This window comes from Artemia sp. Qi Xiang Cuo, chromosome 1 (genome assembly GCF_049724085.1).
Source record: "Artemia sp. Qi Xiang Cuo chromosome 1, ASM4972408v1, whole genome shotgun sequence".
Lineage (NCBI taxonomy): Eukaryota > Metazoa > Arthropoda > Branchiopoda > Anostraca > Artemiidae > Artemia > Artemia sp. Qi Xiang Cuo.
This window is the reverse complement of record NC_142794.1, coordinates 52,215,806-52,230,985: the sequence shown is the minus strand read 5'-3', so window position 1 is coordinate 52,230,985 and position 15,180 is coordinate 52,215,806. Positions and strand designations below refer to the sequence as shown.

General features: G+C 34.5%; 1 protein-coding gene across 1 annotated transcript in view; it reads left to right on the top strand.

Moving 5' to 3' along the window:
• The window catches only part of LOC148956450 (mitoferrin-2-like), a 31,298-nt gene extending 20,642 nt beyond the window's left edge, over positions 1 to 10,656 (top strand). The window contains exon 3 of the mRNA XM_089108301.1: positions 7,797 to 10,656. Within this exon, the coding sequence (XP_088964427.1) occupies positions 7,797 to 8,419 (623 nt within the window). The 3' untranslated portion in view covers positions 8,420 to 10,656. The remainder of the gene's footprint in view (positions 1 to 7,796) is intronic.
• Positions 10,657 to 15,180: the final 4,524 nt, after the last annotated feature.

Sequence of the window (15,180 nt, the reverse complement as noted above, 5' to 3'; positions counted from 1 at the left end):
CCCAACTCTAATAGATTAAAAACAATAGGTCTGTGCTATTTACACTGAAGGAAAAAATTAATATCCCAAAAAGGTTATTCCTATTTGGGCGAATCAAACCGGACAAGGAATGCAAGCCAAAGCCTATCCAGTGTCAGAAGTGTCTGAAACTGGGACGTACAACAAATAAATGCAATAAAATTCTCATAGCCTGTAGTAATTGTAAAGGCTCCCATCCTAAAGAGTTGACAACTTGCAGCAACACTCAGCCTACATGTATCAATTGTAAAGGCCCACATGAATCCACCAATAAATCACAATGCCCTGCATATATGAAAAGAGCACTAACACTCCAAATAGCAACAGAGAAGGCCATTCCAGACCCTTTAGCAGCTATGGAAGCAAATACTGCCCAATCACACCAAATAAAACCTATATTGAAATGAAATAAAAACCCCAAATCAAACACTCCGAATGCATCGAGTACTCCTTACAAAACACCATACTTTAAGCCCCCCTGCTCATATCTCTATAAGGAAAAATCACTGAGACAACAAGCCTCCTTGCCTAGTGAGATGAGGTCGGCCTGGCACCCCCTCTCAACAAGAAACAAACCAGAAACACTACCAGGAATTAATCCCTTAACTGACAAACTGGATGCACAGCCAAACATGCAAACCCCAAATATATGCTTATTCATTCTAAACTGCAATGCAGTTCAGGCCATGAATATACAACAACAACAGAAAACAAAAATCATTACTGAATTGGCAAAAATCTACATCCCTAATCATATGCTCATTCAATCAAAAAAAGATCTTGTTCTACTATTAACAAAGCTAAACATTGATACACAGTCATATGAAAAATAAAACAATAACATTACACATATAAATACTCCATTGGAACATAAAATCACTTACAGAAAATAAGCTATATGAACTAATATCTTTTATGAATAATAATTCCATCAATATTGCTTGCCTCCAGGAAACTCATTTAACCCAAAATCAACAAATTAAGTCTTTTGGATACACTATCCTGAGAAATTCTCGTATCAGTTTCCTAATTCAAGTGGTTCAGTTCCCCTGTCCCCTCTTTGCAGGTATTGTATTATGAATAATGAAACAATTGACCGCTTCCTATTTGAATGTAATGTGCTGACGTCTGCACAGCATACCTTGCATTGTAAACTGTTAAAGTGCTTCAAACACCACAAAATCTCACTATCAGCCAAGAGCCTAGCCGACTATTCCTGCACACAGAGCACGGAAATCGATATCTATCATCTTATATTCGAACTCCTTGAGTCGAAAGATCTACTGAAAGATATTTGAGAATATCTCATAAATAAGAGACAACCAAGCCAGTAGCAGCCAGTAGCAAGCCACAGAGTGAAGCAAAAGGAAAAGGGCTAAATAGTATCAACTGAAAAGCCCGCCTGCTGTGAAACAGAAGAAGAGAAGAAAATGCTTTATGGTTAATAGAGAGGAGGAGTGGCCTATACAAGAATTATTTGAGCGATAAATCATATGAAAATAAGGGGATTATAAAGAAAATGGAGAAAGCATTAAAATGTGAACTAAGGAGGTTAAAAGTGAAGGTCATGGATAAAATTGCCGAAGATCCAGAAGATGCATCCAGACTGCATAATAGTAAAACATTGTTCTCGTGTGTTAATAAGTTGTGAAAGAATAGTCAATCTGGACTTGTCCCAGTTAAAGGTAAGAATGGGGCCACAATTAGTGAGAAAAAAAAGAGTTAAAGAGAGATTTGCTGAATATTTTGAGAATGTGCTAAAGTTACTGTGATAGAATTACAGGAAAAGATGCAGAAAAGAATGAAAAAGTTTGTGATACTTTGGATGTGAAGGAAGATTTGTTTCTCCATATTCAAAGGGAGAATCCTTAATAACATAAATAACATAAAGTTTTTTAAACTGAAAGTAAGGAGCGACATTAAAACTTAAAACAAACAGAAATTGTTCCGTATATGAAAGGGCTGTCCCCTCCTCAACGCCTCGCTCTTTACGCTAGTTTGTTATTGGTTTAAAAATAGAGAGTTCTGACAAAGAGTCAAAATTTAGCGTTAAGAGCAAGGCGTTGAGGAGGGGACAGCCGCTTTCATATACGGAATAATTTCTTTTCGTTTTAAGTTTTAATGTCGCTCTTTAATTTCAGTTAAAAAAACTTGTTTTTTTTTTTTTTTTATTTAATTTCTGATCGTTTTTTAGTTAATGCAGCGTTTATTTTGGCTCACCGTCATTGAATAAGTAAACAAAATTTGTATAAAAATTTTACTTTTCTTTTCCTAAATAGATGTCTCTAAATTTGGTTCTGACGTAATTTACAAATTAACTTACGGAACTAACTTCTATATTCTTATATTTTTCTTCTGGCAAAAAATACAAAATTTCAGATTTTTGCAGATATGAGCTTGAAACCTATGTAATAGGGTTTTCTGATATGCTGAATCTGACGGTGTGATTTTCATTAAAATTCTTTCACTTGTAGGGGATGGTTTTAAATTTAATTTCTGATCGTATTTTAAATAATGCTTGGAAATCCGGCGCCCCCTTCATAGAAATGTCCCTTACCCCAAAGAAACATCCTCCACGGAAAGATTCTCCCGAGTAACCCCCTCTTTCAGCCCCCCCCCTCCCAGAAAAAAATTCGTCCTGAAAATGTCTGTATACTTCCCAATAACCACTACAATATGTAAGCAATGGGCAAAGTTCATAACTTGCAGCCCTTCCCCTGGGAACTGTGGGGGATTAAGTCATCGTAAAAGACATATTTATTAGATTTTCGACTATGCTGAACAAAATGGCTATCTCAAAATTTTGATCGGGTGACTTTGGGAAAAAAATGAGCGTGGGAGGGGGCCTAGTTGCCCTCCATTTTTTTTTGTCACTTAAAAAGAGAACTAGAGCTTTTAATTTTCGTTCCAATGAGCCCTCTTACGATATTTGAGGACCACTGGGTAAATACGATTACTCCGGGGAAAAAGAAAAAAAACAAAAAAAAACAAATAAACACGCACCCGTTATCTTTATTCTGGCAAAAATGAAAAATTCAACATTTTTGTAGATAGGAGCTTGAAACCTCTACGGTAGGTTTATCTGATACACGGAATATGATGGTGGGATTTTCATTAAGTTTCTATAACTTTCAGGGGGTCTTCCCCCTTTTCTCGAAAATCAGCCAAATTTTCTCAGGCGCGTAACTTTTGATGGGTAAGGTTAAACTTGATGAAACTTATATATTTGAAATCAGCTGATTCTTTTGATGTATCTATTGGTATCAAAATTCCGTTTTTTAGAGTTTCGGTTACCATTGAGCCGGGTCGCTCCTTACTTACAGTTCGTTACCACGAACTGTTTGATCATAGGCTATTTACAAAAAGACATAAAATTTGATACTATTGAAAACAAGAAGTCAAAAATTCTTTTATATATGGCCAAGACTTGTGTTTATTTGAACACAACAAAAGTCACTATAAAACAGGACATGAAATATATATATATATATATATATATATATATATATATATATATATATATATATATATATATATATATATGATATATCATATATCTCCTCATATGAGCTCCCTATATAGTATATACCCCTATATATACTATATATATATATCAAAATTTTCGAAATTCTCAGCTGAAATTTGCAAAATCTGGCGTGAATTCAATTTCTCCTCCCCAGGGGCTCCCCACAGGGGGAGGAGCGCCCCCACCCCCTATAAAATGAGCCTTAGGACCCCCCTGCTTTTCCCTGTTAGTGCATCAAAGAATCATCCGTTATATATGATTTATTTTCTCTTGGGACTTGTGATTCTCATTGTTGCTTTTCTTCTAACCGCATTTTTCTTTGTCCATTATTTTCATTTGGGAATCGTTGTGTTGCTTGTTGTCACATGTCTTCTAGCCACATATCACGTTGTGATTCATTTTCGTGCATCATTACCTCAGAGTTTTCCCGTGCCTTTGGTTTTAGCTGTTCTATTAGTACTTTTAGTACTATTATTTAATGTAATGTTTAGTCTCCCACTCTCTCAGGCCAAAGAGCCTTTGTGGGTATCTGAAGCTTTGTATTTTTTTTCTCTGTTTTCTTTAAATAAGTTAATTGATTGATTTTTCATGTATAATTTTTCATGACGTCATATATACCAAAAAACTTCTTTCTCAGCTTTTCTCCAGTCTTTATATTTTTGCTTCAATTGCGTTGTTATATATTTTCAGAAACAATCATGAATATTCCAGTACTTATGTCCTCTGGCGTGTCTAAATTACTCATTGGCATAATCATCATTTTATTTTATTTTTTTCAAGTTATAGGGTGGAATATCAGTAATTTAAGTTGCACTAAGAAATTCTGACGTGAGTTCAATTCCTCCTTCCGGTCTACCCTTTACGGATGCTAAAATAGCACGTTCCTTATCCCATCTTAATTTTCTGAAATTATTATCTAAATTAAGCTGTAACTTAATAACGTGTTATTCTTTAGTTTTAAGTCATATTTTCGTTGGCAATTCTATGCGGTTTTTGTTATTTCTTCTTACTTTTCTTTTTCTTTTGCTGTTTGGAGTCATCTGTCATCTTGTGTAATTTTGCACATGTCCTAGATGCTAAAAATCAATTCTTCTTTCCTGTTTATCCTTCACAGACTGGCTCATGTTAAACTGACATATTTCTTTATTCCATGTAATTTTGCTTTGTCTTCTAACTGCACGTTTGTTGTACAACATTTTCGTTTTGAATTCAGTGTGATTTTTTCTGTTTCTTGTTCCATGCCTTTTTCTATAGCTTTTCAGAGTCGTTTGTCATCTTTTGTAATTTTACATGCGTTATAGATACTAGAAAGGGTACAACCACTCCTGAGGGGAAATGATTTAATTTATGCTCTTGAAATGTGCTCCTAAATATGAGGTCATTCATGCATTTGTTTCTTCCAAAAGTAAGGCTATAAACGAATTTTCTCCCACTCGTGACCTACCTAGGTCGTTTTTTCATGCCAGAAAATCTCAAGGTGTTAATTTAAAAACAGATATGGGGCCATTTTCAAGAAAAAATTTAAACATAAATATATACATAGTTGCTCGTTTAAAGATATAAAACCGGGAGCCCGGCGGATTTGCCGCCGGTTCCCGGCATGGCTACGCAGCAGACTTTTGTATATTTATTCTCATTGTCGCTTGTTTTATAACCGAAGCTGTTGTCCCAGTAAATCAGAAGGTTGATTTACATCATTTTCCAATCCTCCCAATTTCATGTAGCCTGTGGTATAGTTGTTTGTGTCTCACAATATTTCTTCCAAGAGATCCAATAGTTTGCGAGAGATCCATTGATTTAAAGGATATTCAAGGCGTTCAACAGCTTTGTCGGGTCTAAAAAGTACATTTTGCCATATTAAGATGGTTCAAAATCTCCTTCAGGGGTTTGTGATGGATGTGCCACTAAATTGATTTTGTGACAAATTTGTCCAGCTACTTTGGAGCTGGAAACATTACGACCATTGATGGTTCGATCACCGCTTACGTTGAATGAAGCTAAAGCAAAACATTAGCTTTAGTCTTCACTACTGCTCCCTGCCCCTCCTCTGTCCTAAATTTGAGCTCAATATCTCAGTTCAACCTGTTATATCTTATTTCCAATAACTCCGGATTATCTTACAAAGCTACTGAGATTACTGTAATCGAAGTACATATAAAAAAAAATTCGTCCTATCGTTAATGTTTCTCTTATCATATATTTACTCATTCTGATAATGTTTTATTTTCTATGTTTATTTTTACTTTGTAATATGTTTCGCCTGTATTTCTGTGAATTTTTAAGAAATTGATGATCAAAGCATATAGGATTTACGACTCGATGAAGTGCAACTGGATTTAATTCCTCTGAAGCTTTCAGTATTTGACAATTTAGAAGTTATTTTCTGGACAACATTGACTAAAACTATTTAATTTATGTTTTCCACGGTTATTTTTCTATCATTGCAATTAATAGTAAAGTTTGGATTTGTCAGTTGCGTAGGAAAAGGAAAAGATCAATTAAAAAATAAATAAATAAAAATGAGCGCCAATTACGTAGAAGGTTTTTTTTCAATCGTGAAGATTGCATTCTGTTAGTAATTCCAGTTACTGAAAGTGTACAAATTATCTTATGATCAAATATTCGAGTAGCTATGAAGCTTTCTGAAACTTTATTTGAATTAGTGTACATTAATAGTGGTCACAATTTGATATCAAGGTCTCTTGCATTTCATCACTGTTTATGAAACACTGTCTATTAAAAGAATTTTATCCCTTTTTGAACTGTTATTTATTGGGTCATTCTTTGATTAACCCATGCGGCAGTGCCACAGAAGAAATTCAAGCCACTATGCCCTCGGTTTGGGGTGTTCTCCTCTCTTCGGAAACACGCATGAAGTAAACGTCAAGTACTCTGATGACTAAGCTATGCACATTCGACACAATAGTGGTTTCTATCTCCAATGTTTGTTCTGATGTTATCCTGCAATTTAGTGCATAATAAAAGTATACCAATTAAAAAAAAAAAAAACCTTGGGATGAATCGAAAACTTTGTTCAGAAAAAAAGAAAAAAATCAAAGAAAAGTAAAGAGTAATGCAGACCTGGCTAATGTAAGTTGTAATAGCTAAATAATAGACAATTGAGCAGTAATCGGTGTGAATATTAAGTCAGCCTAAAAACGTACAGGTATAAAGACAAATAATCGTCACCCCCCCCCCCCTAAAAAAGGCTTTAGTCTCGTTTTTATTTTACTGAAAACTAAACAGATCAATTCAAAATTGACAACCGTCTTTAAAAGTGTTTGGGTTGTCATTTTTTATGCTTCTGAATGATGTGGTATTAAAAGGAAGAAAGAGTGTAAAAATTAAATATCCTTTTAAAATAGATAAACTAAATCTATGGCCAAAAATGTACCTGTTGTAAGTTTTGATTGTTTTTTTTATGGAACGGTATTGTTTTTTTTATAATATGAAAAACAAAAAAAAAGCTGTTTAGAATATAGATCATTTTCAGGACAGCAAATAAGACACTCGAGTCTGGTTTTGAGGAGAGGGGTAGCCCAACTTTTATTTGTCGAGATCTTTGTTCGTTTTTAGTAGGCTTTGCTATTGATTCGAATTTCAGTTTGTTTTCAGTTTGAGTATTAATTACAGTTTCTGCTACTTTAAAACACCTTTTTTCCACTTTTTGTTGAATTAAATGAACATTTAAAAGCCTGTTTTATTATTAAAACCTCGTTCCCATTCAACGTTTTATTAAGGAATGAGATTAACTTTAATTTACTACAAAGGAATAGACAATTTTATTCTTGTTTTAATTAAGGAATGATTCCTTCCCTGTCTAAGTAAGTTAAGAAATGATATGAACTTCATACAGTTGCAAGTTCTTATCACCCTTTAACTTGGTCGGTCAGGGAGAATCGTTAAAACAAGAAAATTTTGCCTATTCCTCCTTAGTTAACTGAAGATAACACCATTCGTTAATAAATGTAGAAAGTGGGTAAGGGATTGGAGCTACGCTCTCTTTATAAGACAGACCTTAAGCTTTAGAGAGAACTTTGTTGTAAGATCAGGGGTGAAGAATGCAGTCTATAGTTGATTATCATTTTTTGAAGCTTTTTTAAAAGTTCAGTAGAAATAATATATAGATGAGTGACTAAGGGTATGAAAGAAAAACCTGATGCTTGCCTTTACTTTAGCAGTCAAAGGTTTTTTTCATAAACATTTCAAATACTTTTGTTGGGTCATTAATAATTATTTTTTCTTGTTTTAGTTGTCAAGCAAAGGATGCAGATGTACAATAGTCCTTTTACATCGATGACTGATTGTATACGAACTGTTCTGCGTTATGAAGGACTTGGCGCGTTTTATCGTTCTTATGGAACCCAGCTCGTAATGAACGTACCCTTTCAAGTTTGTCACTTCGTAACCTATGAATACTTTCAGAATATAACGAATCCAGAACGCGTCTATAACCCAAAAGCTCACGTAATTTCTGGAGGAATTGCTGGTGCTCTGGCTGCTGCCGTGACAACACCTTTGGATGTGTGTAAAACTCTTTTGAATACACAAGAAGCAGAAGCATTGGCGAGTATACATCAAGTTAGAATAAATGGTTTAGTTGCCGCTGCAAGAACTGTATATATGTTGAATGGAGTTCGTGGATATTTCCAAGGTCTCCAGGCAAGAGTGATCTATCAGGTTCCATCTACAGCTATTTGCTGGAGTGTCTATGAATTTTTTAAATATGCATTAACGAAGCGACGGAGGAGTCCAAGCGATGATCCTCTAGAGGATGAGATCAAACTTCGACCAAACGATACACTGGACGACATCTCTTCATCCTTGACGGATTTGCCCGTGAAAATGTCACCTCCTAAAATGGATATCTTGTAAAAATTGCCTCTTTGGGTTTTAGTGGTGAATATGAGGCTGGCTCTTTGGCTTTGGTTTCTTTGAGAATTTTTCAAATGTGCTAACTTGTAAAATTTGGGTTGCCAAGTAGAATGAAGCAGCATTAACAAATCATAATGACAAAAGAAAGAGTTTTTACCATTGAAAAGAGATATTGAATCCTTACTCTATTGACTTTATTCTATAAGGAGCAAAAGTCTCATGATTTTAAATCTTTGTCCTGTCGCCAATTATAGATGCAGTCACTGTACAAACTTTTTTTTAATCAAAATTTTAAGAATCTATGTCTTGTATTTTTGATTTAGTATCCAAAAAACAAGAGTCTCAAAGAAAATTTTATCCGCAAGTTATCTCAAATTCACTACAGTTCAAGCTAGAGCGGAGTAATCAAGATCTTAAACTCACGCTAATGCCAAATTTAGTTTAATTTATGATTTGATTTCACTTAAACATCTCACAACATCCCAGTTGCCCCTCTATGTGAAGTTTAAAATGAGTGATTTTGTGAATCTCGTTGTCAGTGCACAGCAGATTGTATTCTTTCATTATTTCTTTCTTTTTATTATGAACAGACCCTATTCTCAATTAGAATCATGATAGTTACTAATTCCTTAAATTTTCTTTTTTCCTTATCGGTAAACCTTTAGACAGAGGAATCGAACCCCTTTATGTTCTCTCAAAGATCAATCAAAAATAACCGAAAACAATACCGAAACAAAGATCATAAAGGAATACTGAATACCAAAATAAATATCAAACGAAAATACTATAAAACAATTTGAAGAAAAATGGCATTGAAAGGTAATTGTTTTTTCTTTTGGGTTATATGTGTACTTGTATGTATTTTCCAAAAAAAGCTTATTTTTGCCCAGAAACAAAAAAAAGTGAAGATTTTTAAGAGCGTGACGAAAAAAGAGATTGGATTACTGGGAGTTAATCTGATTAACAGTGCTAATTGAGAGTAGGGTAATCATCGTTGCTTGTATATGCAGCTCCTTGAAATATGTATTATGATGATAAATGGTCGCTTTGTTGTTTTCCTTTTTCAAGGCTATATATTAGGTGTTATTTTAAAGTGCCTTTGACATCTGGTTTTCCTATTGGTATCATAAAAATTGATATCTTTAAAGACAAGGAAAAGTGCTGATGCGGCGATTGGAAGAGTAGTGACCTGAATTGATACCTTTTATAATTTATTTTTGTTTTTATGTGAAATATAGAGCAGCAGAGGTCTGGTCAAACTCAGTGAAGTTTACCTGTCTGTGATCCCTTTGCTATTTCACCTTTGTTCATCCATCGCTATTTAAAAGAAATTTCATATTGCATACCATCAGAGACATAAAATTTGTCATGGATATGTTCCCAGTGACCAAATGAAATTTTACAAGATTCTGAGTAAATTGGATGTTTTTATTTGATCTGTGGCAGGTGTATTGATTTCTATGATCTTATTTCTATTGGTTATGTAAAAAGGAATATGGATGTATGAGCATGTCGATTTTTATTGGATTGGTGTACCAATCAGGACTGTGGAACTTTTTATTGGCAAAGCTTCAAAAATTTACTACAAATCAGTTCAACTGGTCTATAAACTTTAGTTCTTATTTCTGGTTTTTGATCCTCTACTTGAATCTGGTTATTGTTTTCCCATCCCTCGTGTATTGAAATTTCCTTAGTCTTATCTTAATAGTTTTTTCAGCCTTTCCTTCTTCTTTCATTTTTTATAGTGGGCTAATAACTGTCCTGAGTAGCATAAGGTCAATTCTCTGTTTGATTTAGGCTTATTTTATTGCTTATTTGGAGAATCATCCACTATTTTAGCTATCCTTTTGTCTGTTTTCACCGAAATTGTTGTTTTTATCAAGAAATGTTCGAAAGAAAGAGATTCCCAAATAATTATAATTAAGAATTTGCCTGGTGATAATTTATAGTTTAGTCATTTTCAGTTTATTTAAGCTCAGTAGAAGTTTAAGGTTCCATGTCCTCATATTTCAGTGTTCAGTTTTTCTGATAGGGCTAGATTTCACTCGAGCACTTGGTATATTTTGATTGGATAATTTTTTGTCGAATTGAAAATTTTGCTTGTTTTGCTTTTTCAAAGTTTTTAGAAAACTAAGTAGGGTTCCGGTCAAATTCAGTGGAATCTACCGGAGAGTGATCCCTGCCTTTGTTTGTATAATATTTGTTTAAGCAATCAATAAAACTGTTCGGTTCTGGAATTGCTTCGTTTATTGATGCTAGGGCAACGACTAAATAAGAATATTCACATTTACTCAAATCCACAATGTTGCTCTGAATATATTTATCAGCATCAAATATTTGAAAAATTGAAAGCATCCGCTTTCTACCATAATTTGAGTTCAGGGTTTCTGAGCTTGTTAATTACGAGGATATTATTGTAATATGGAATTGAGGCACCAAAACACGGTAAGTACGTGTCTTATATTTTGTAGCGGACGTTTTCCATTGAAGCCGGCGTCCAAGTGTCCAGACGCCGGCGTCCAATCTAAAGCTGCAATATGAGGGTTGTGAAGTAAAACTCTGTAAGAATCTATGGGTAATAACTTTGGACGGGTAAATAAAAATTGTTACTTTGTTCAGTTATATATATATATATATATATATATATATATATATATATATAGATTTAGCGTAAAAAATAATTCTTTTTGTGTATATTTGTAATTTAAATTTAATCTTTTAGCATCTCAGTTTCTGTTGAAAAGAGTCAGTCGCTCTTTATTTACAATTGAAAGAGGAACCACTAACTGTTTGATCCAGCGCTTTCTTAAACATAAGCAGAGTATCTCAATCAAATCTTACTATTTACTTTTAAATTTTCTTTCTTCACAACAAGGCTCTGGGAATGATTATCACTCTCAAAGCCCATTGAAATATCTATCGAGCTGGGGGAGGGATATTATAAGATATCAAAAGGAACTGCAAGTCATAATTTTCACGTTTTTCAACGGAAGCTCTTCAGGCAAATCTTCTTTTTTTAGGGAACCCCTAGCCTTCTGTCTTCCATGCAAGTAAGCACATGAGTGTGGTCTTTTTTTTTCTTTTTTTTTACGCTAAAAAAACAATTTCCAATAAGAGGTGTGCTGTCACCCTGCAATATCAATATGGCAAGCTTATTCCAACTCACAGCCTTTTCCTCCTAATGAATGGAGGTAAGGGGGTAAATTCTCAACCCTCCTTATCAAACAGTTCGTTTTAACGAATTGTAAGTAAGGAGCGAGGCGGCTCAATAGTAATCCAAACTCTAAGAAACAGAGTCTTGATAACAATAGATACATCAAAAGAATTGAATTTTGATGTTTATTCATACTAAATAAAATTCATCGAGTTTAATTTTACTCGTCAGAAGTTACGAGCTTGAGAAAATTAGCCCAAATTTGGAAAATGCAGGAAAATATCAAGTGATCTTAATGAAAATCACACCATCAGATTCAGCAAATCAGAGAACCGTACTGTAGAGGTTTCAAGCTTCTGTGTACAAAAATGTGGAATTTTGTATTTTTTGCCAGAATCACGGACGGATATTTATTTGTTTTTTGTATGTTTTTTTTTCCAAGGGTGATCGTATCGAACCAGTGATCCTAGAAGATCGGGAGAGGGCTCAGTTGAATAGAAACCAAAAGTTTTAGTGCCCTTTTTAAGTGACCAAAAATAATAGACCTTTTTTCAAAGTAATCAAATCAAAATTTTGAGATACGGTAGCCATTTTGTTTAGCATAGTTGAAAAATATTAACTATGTCTTTCAGGATGACATGAGCCCCTACAGCCACGGGGGTAATGGCTGCAACCTATGAACTTTGCCCATTGTTTAAATATGGTATTGGTTATTGGGAAGTATACAATTTTTTTTTTTTGGGGGGGGGGGTCTGTTAAGGACAGATATTTTCCATTGAGAGGGAAGTTTCCGGGGGATGAAATTTCCAGGGGGAAATTTGCCAGAATTCATACGCAAAATTTAGTCATTTCGGTGGAAGAAATTTTCCTTGGGGAATTGTCACCAGGAATAATTCTCCGTGGGGAAATTTTTCTCGGGAGGAATTTTAATTGGTGGCGGGGGGGGGGAGATCCGGAAAAAAATTTCTGGTATGTATTTAAACAAGTTCAGAAATGAAATAAAATCATGTGTTTTTTCGAATGAGAGTATGCTAAGGCGAATTTTTCAGGGAAATCTTACGCTAGAAACTTTCCGGAGAGGAATTTGCAGCGATGATGGAATTCTACTGGGGTAATTTCCCTGGGAAACATTTCATGCGGGGGAGCTTTCCATGGAGGAATTTTTCTTGGGGGAGGAATTTCCATGGAGAAGGAGCCGGCTTCCTGGCATTATTTGAAAATGATCTGAAATTTAATTTTAAAAAACGAACACAAACTATTCCGTATATGAAAGGACTGCCTCCTCTTCAATACCCAGCTCTTTACGCTAAAGTTAGACCTTTTTGTCCAAATTCGTATAGAAAGACTCCTGAAACACAAGAAGTGTTTAATTGGGAATAACTAACTTTTTTTAAAGTGCTTAAAAACTTTAGCGTGACATTGTTCGTTTTAAGTTTTAATGCTGCTCCTTACTTTCATTTGAAAAAACTTGTTTTTTTAATCTAATTTATTTGACGGAGGTTTTCAGTAGAGGCTCTCCGGACAAATTGTTTTAGGGGACTCTTCTACCTTCTATTCAGGTAAGCATATGAATGGGGTATTTTTTAATGCTAAAAGAAGTTATTCAGTAGGAGGGCTGCTGTCACCCCGCATTACCAATATGGCAAGCTTATTCTAATTGTAAATATGTTCTTCAGGATGAATGTAGATTAGGGGGACTTCTCAATAAAAGTTAAAAAGGTTAGCCTAAAAATGAACTTTTTGAGTGTTTATACCCCCCATTTCCACATATATTGAGATTCACTTATCCCCCCCCCTTATAGTGGATGCTGAACTATAAGCTGGTTTTGACTTATTAACGAAGTCTCGCATGAATCAACTCAGTCCATTGACGGTTAAGAAATAGCATATATCTTGTGTATAGGGCTCCTATGTCAAATTTTCTGCAAAAAGTCAGGAATTTGGTGAAAAGTCAGATTTTTCTCTCTTAAGGCAAGCAAACTACTACAAATAGACCAGAATTCTGTATTTTCGGTCACGAAAGGTGTGTGAGATAGATTTTCTATCTTTTGTGCATGTTATTCGTTGTCAGGATTGATTACCTTGACTTGTTTTTTTTTTCTTTGTGTCATTTGTGACTGATACTATTGTCTTAATGTTTTTCCGATTTTACTTAATTTCATGCTATCTAACTTTTGTCTTTGCTCTATTTTCTTAGGTAAGAACTAAGACTTCGATTTTAATGAAGCTAGATTCTTTTTCGTCCTAGTCGATGCTTACTCTCTCTTTGTATCTAATTAAATGCTTCTTTCTCTTTGAGCCGTGTAAATTTTGGCCATGGGGAAATGCTCTTTCTACTATTCTTGGCTATCTGTAAAAGATTCAACTGACAAGCTAATCTCTGTTGGTTTTTGCAATATTGCCAAGGTGTCGATAAAATAAAAGTTCAAAAATAGGGATAAAATCCTTTTTAATAGACAAAGTACAGAAAATTCACAAAAATACCAGATATTTCGGTTGCTTTTAAAGAGGTGGTCATCAGTAGTAAAACTAAGTAAAAACCATTTAAAGTAAAACTTTTAATACGAAACCAAACAGACCCACATATTGTTTAATTCTCTAATTCTTTTCAAAGCAAAGGCGGAAACTTGTCTCTTTGGCCTTCTGGATTCGGTTCATTAGCATTCAATGGTATAACATTTTGACAGAGGTCAACTACATTGGGTGAATTGAACTTTACTCTGTCAGATTTTAATAAATTATTATAGATAGACGGCCCTCCAAAGGTAAAAGTACGTATATGCACAATTTTTCACTTCTCGACTTAATGCCACCACCATACTAAAAAAAATGTGCTGAATCGAATGGTATATGTCAGAAGGCTCAAGTCCAAATATTAACGGAAATAGCATATGGATAAAGTACGTATCTGAAAAATTTCTGGGCGCATCCAAAGGTAAAAGTACGTATCTGTGTAGATACGTACTTTCACCCTTGGTACGTACTTTTGCCTGTGGCCGGCACATTAAAATGAGAAAGGAAACCAAAGGTCAAAGTACGTATATGTCATGATTCAGCACAATCATCATTGTTTGTTTACCAGAGCAGAGCTGAACAACCAGCAACTCTGAGCTATTAAAGAGTACTGGCATAGAATGTCAAGAGGCTTTCTAAATTTACAGAGAGCGTTGGTTATACAAAAGGAAAGAGATTTAAGGTAAGAAAATTTTGCTTCATGCTATTTTGGAACCTTTTCTCCAAGTAGGCCTAAACCCTCTGGTAAAACCCCATCTGTACTACCAGGTAGGTACAACAGACCCGCTACAACCAGTTTACACAGCTAGCTATGTAGCTGTCGAATTAGTACAGTAGAGCAGCGTCATACCAAATTACCAACCAACCACCTAAAGCCATTTTTTTAGTATTGCCTACAAACATGACTTACCTTTGAAATAAAATAAAAAACAAGGGATGCATCAAAATAACCCCTAGAACCTTCTCTGTCATCTGAGATAATCAGGGATTAGTTTGGTCAACTATTACAACATTGAGAAAAAATTGAGGGCCTCTAAATATTGCTTACCTTAGAAACAAAAAAAAATGTATCAAAATAGCCCTAGAACCCCCT